Source organism: Equus asinus, chromosome 13, assembly GCF_041296235.1.
Source record: "Equus asinus isolate D_3611 breed Donkey chromosome 13, EquAss-T2T_v2, whole genome shotgun sequence".
NCBI classification, from domain to species: Eukaryota; Metazoa; Chordata; class Mammalia; order Perissodactyla; family Equidae; genus Equus; species Equus asinus.
This window is the reverse complement of record NC_091802.1, coordinates 40842651-40844259: the sequence shown is the minus strand read 5'-3', so window position 1 is coordinate 40844259 and position 1609 is coordinate 40842651. Positions and strand designations below refer to the sequence as shown.

General features: G+C 48.9%; 1 protein-coding gene across 1 annotated transcript; it reads right to left on the bottom strand.

Annotated features, from left to right (window-relative positions):
- Window positions 1-323: 323 nt before the first annotated feature.
- On the bottom strand, window positions 324-1318 carry LOC106826402 (keratin-associated protein 9-7-like). Its single transcript, XM_014833729.3, has one exon. It carries the CDS (start codon window positions 1282-1284, stop codon window positions 802-804), a length of 483 nt encoding a protein of 160 aa, XP_014689215.3. The 5' UTR covers window positions 1285-1318; the 3' UTR covers window positions 324-801.
- Window positions 1319-1609: the final 291 nt, after the last annotated feature.

Below are 1609 nucleotides of genomic sequence, written 5' to 3'. Positions count from 1 at the left end.
ATTCTCTCCATTTGGAAAAGTTTATTTTCAATTGTACACGGGTGATCCAAGGCAACCACCTTCCCAGTCCTCTGACCACTGTTTTCTTTGTGCTTCTAGTGAGTACAAGACCTGGAGCTGGAATCAGAGGCCCTAGCCCTTGAGTAAATTCTGTCCACAACTAGCAAGTGCTTTTTACTCATTTGTAAGAGGAAGGTGATCATCTTGGTTCTGTCAGTTCAGAGGTCATTTTGAGGCTCAGAATAAATCATACTTGTGAAATGAAATATAATGTAAGGATTTGAAAGTAAATGCTGTACAAAAAATAAAATCACACTATAGGCTGGAAGATAGCAAAGGCTTTATTGGGAAAGAAGCAGAGAAGCTTCCCCAAGGCTGGGAAGGCAATGCAAAGTAACCAGGAAGAAGAAGAAATAAGAAGAACCATGCGTCCACTAGAAGAAATGATTATGGAGAAATAGTAAACATGGAAAAACCTAGGAAACCTGTCACAGGAATTTGTGCTGTAGGTTACTTAGAGGGAAAATGGTGATCATTTTTGCAAGACTGACACAGTTACCGTAGGTCAGGGAGACCTAAGACCTGCAGCTGGCACAGAGATCAACAGCAAATAAAGATGAAGAAAATTAGACTGAAGTTGACTGTGTCTTACTACGCCTATTCACAGAGCCTTTTAATCAAGAATATGACTAATAGAAAGATGGCGGCAGCATGCTGGACGGAGGCAGTGGCAGTAATGGAGAGCTGACAGGTTGGTTGTCAGAAGGTTGATCTGTGTCACGTGATTCTATGGTGGGGTGATCAGCAGCAGGAAGGCCGGCAGCAGCTGGACTCACAGCAGGCTGGGCGGCAGCAAGGCTGGCAGCAGCTGGATCCGCAGCTCTGGGCTTGGCAACAAGGCAGGCAGACGCAGGTGGGGTGGTAGCAGGTTCTCCGGCAGTACACGGGTCCTGAGCAAGCTGGCTGGCAGCAGATGGTTTGACAGCAAGTTGGGGGGCAGCAAGGCTGGCAGCAGCTGGACTGACTGCAGGTTTGTCCACAGCAGCTGGACTCAGAGCAGGTGGGCTGGCAGCAGGGAGCGGGGCAGCAGGAAAGGCGGCAGCTGGTCACACAGGTTGGTTGGTAGCAGGTGGTCCTACAGCAGGTGGTTTGACAGCGGGTCTGGGGGCAGCAGGGCTGGCAGCAGCTGGACTCACAACAGCTGGACCCACTGCAGGTGGGCTGGCAGCAGGTGGTCCTGCAGCAGGTAGGCTGGCAGCAAGGGGAGCAGCAGGAGTGGGTCATGGTGTCAGGGATGGAGGGTGGGCTCCTGTTCAGAGGTGAGTTTTCAAGAATCTGATGACTCCTTCTGTTCTGGGGCTTTTATACACTGACCCCCCAAATTTGGGCCAATGAGCAGGGCTTTGCTTGTTGTTGTTTACGTTGTCTTCCGGAGTCGCTGGCGGAGTTGTCATAGAGGAAGCTGTACCCTAAATGTTATGAATCTTTAGAACTTAAGTGTTTAATCTGTTTCCTAGTTGAAAATAACTCATAGAAACCTTTTTCAGATAAAAGGAAGGCAGTCACATCATCAGCATCATTCCTGCTTCAATCATAATCTGATCATGTG

What these genes read in the sequence shown, in the direction of transcription:
- LOC106826402 (XM_014833729.3), bottom strand. Translation starts at nt 1,284, where the DNA reads ATGACCCACTCCTGCTGCTCCCCTTGCTGCCAGCCTACCTGCTGCAGG.